A 2,219-nucleotide genomic window follows, 5' to 3' on the forward strand; every position below is an offset into this window, starting at 1 on the left:
ATGTCTCTTCTGGGGGAAGAAGTGGCTACAGTGCAGTACTCCATAAACGTGTCCCACACTGCAGAACTCCGTGCCTTACGTAACCTGGCCCAGAAATCATTTCTTACTATGTCTCAGCAGGGAATGAATGGTTTGGACATTCTTCTTGTAATCTGTCTTTTTGCCTCACTGCTGGCCACTCCCCTGGTCCTGATGGCCATCTTTTCAAACAGCAGTCTTCGTCGGGAGACCAGGTACCTTCTGCTTGCCAACACTATGACGAATGATTTAATCTATTCAATATTGAACACCTTTGTTGCTGTCCTTAATACAGTGAGAGCTGCAATGCCCAAAGTAATTTGTGAATTGATCTTGTTCCTGTTAACTGTGGCATATTCAAATGGAATTCTAACAATCACTGCTATGGTGGTGGACACTTATGTGGCCATTGGCTGGCCTCTTCACTATCCGCTACTTTTATCCCGTTCTAGAGCAATCAAGATCATTGCTTGCATATGGGTTATCTCTGTCAGCCTTTCTTCTATCTTGCTCATAGTAATGCTGTGGACACAGGACGATCCATTTTCCTTGTTCACAGTGTGTGTGGCACCCTTGGTGCTTTTGTCTTCTCCATTTGGAACATTTTTGTTAAAATGTTCATTTGGCATTGTATTTCTTTATTTTCTAACATGCTTAGTATTAATATCAAGTTTCTATATATTGTTATACTGCAAAACAAAGACATTGGGGATATGGGTGAACAACTCAAGGGCAAAACAGACCTATCTCATCCATTCAATGCTGTTACTTCTTTATTTCTCTCCTCTGGCTGTGCTGGTAGTCGGGATAGTGATTTATGGAATGCACCCAGCTGAGACCCAGGAAGCAATCTGGATCATTGTGTCAGTAAATGATATTCTGATGTTACCAAAGGCCGTGAGCCCCTATGTTTACGGGCTGAGATATCGAGAGATTACAAACACAATCCGATCATTCTTCCCTCTGAAGTCAAAAACTCAAGTAAGGCCACTGTGAAGCAATTTGAGCAGAAAGGTTTGTAGCTGCGATGCACTTGGTTTTCCCTCCTTATGTTACCCTGATCAGGGTTTTGCACAAGTAATACCCACTCTGCATTGTATAATGCACAGTACTTGGACCATGGCAGAGTCTGTCTGACGGATGCCCTAGAATCTGGAGTAGAGACAGGCTAGTCAGCTCGCCAGGTTTATCATCGTAGCACCCACACCTCAAAACTGTCTAAGTTATTATTGTGGAATTAAATCTTCAAATATTTAAAATTAAAAACACAATCGTTACATTGCCCAATCAGTACTTCTGATTTCTGACAGCTTCTCTTTTGAGTTTTAGTCCCTTTAAGTTAAAGGTCTACGGCAGATAGTTTTGGAAATCAGATTGCGATGGACAGCTATCGCCCACACTGGAGTCCATTCATTGCAACAGGAACAGCCTGTTGTGAAATATCAGTATCTGAGCAGGGAGGCGCAACTTTCAACATTCACCTGCATGTTTTGGTGGTTGAATCTCTGTAACTAGATGCTGAAGAGACTCATTGTGTTGGGGCGCTGCTTGGTGTTTCTGAAGCATTTGCAAAGTTTTGGGTGAGGAACAGCCATTGTTTATTTTTATATGGGATGACATTCACATTGGGGAAGGTGAGTGTTTTTCAGAGGAGCTTAAACCTTAGATATGCAATGAATGAAAGAGCATTTCCTTTAGGGGCGAAAAGTTAAATCTGTGTCTCCCCGGTAGAAATAAAGTCTGCATCCCAAATTGCAGCCACCTATCCTGGGGTCTTATAATGGCAGCCAAATTGTCTGTTTGAATCAGGAGACATTATTGTTGAATGCAAATCAATACTCCTACTATGTATGTACTAAGTGGACTGTGATCCATTGAAACAGACTCAGTGAAAACCTCTTAGAATCACAGGAGATACTCACTATGGTAAATGGAGCATACCTCTACAGGAATAAAGTGTACAGCATTAACTCAGGCTCTGTGTCCCCAAGATTATGCTCGCCTAACATGCTTACACTATGGGGAACATGTTTGCAATAGAATGTTATTAAAGCCCAGCCTGCAAAATAGACTTAAAACCAAATGCTGAGAATAAAATCTTGAGCAGCTTAGATAGCATCGGTGGGAAAAGAAACTACTAATATTTCAAGTCCAGGAGTTTTCATTAAAACTGTTGAATTCACTGTCACTTTCCTCCTGTG

At 41.6% G+C, this 2,219-nt stretch overlaps 1 protein-coding gene across 1 annotated transcript; it reads left to right on the plus strand.

Annotated features, from left to right (window-relative positions):
* LOC134345964 (probable G-protein coupled receptor 148) lies at positions 1-1,014 on the plus strand. Its single transcript, XM_063047308.1, has one exon. It carries the CDS (start codon positions 1-3, stop codon positions 1,012-1,014), a length of 1,014 nt encoding a protein of 337 aa, XP_062903378.1.
* Positions 1,015-2,219: the final 1,205 nt, after the last annotated feature.

This window comes from Mobula hypostoma, chromosome 4, assembly GCF_963921235.1.
Source record: "Mobula hypostoma chromosome 4, sMobHyp1.1, whole genome shotgun sequence".
Classification (NCBI taxonomy): Eukaryota; Metazoa; Chordata; class Chondrichthyes; order Myliobatiformes; family Myliobatidae; genus Mobula; species Mobula hypostoma.

Bases quoted from the DNA above. Each gene is read 5' to 3' on its own strand.
- LOC134345964 (XM_063047308.1), top strand. From the start codon at position 1: ATGTCTCTTCTGGGGGAAGAAGTGGCTACAGTGCAGTACTCCATAAAC.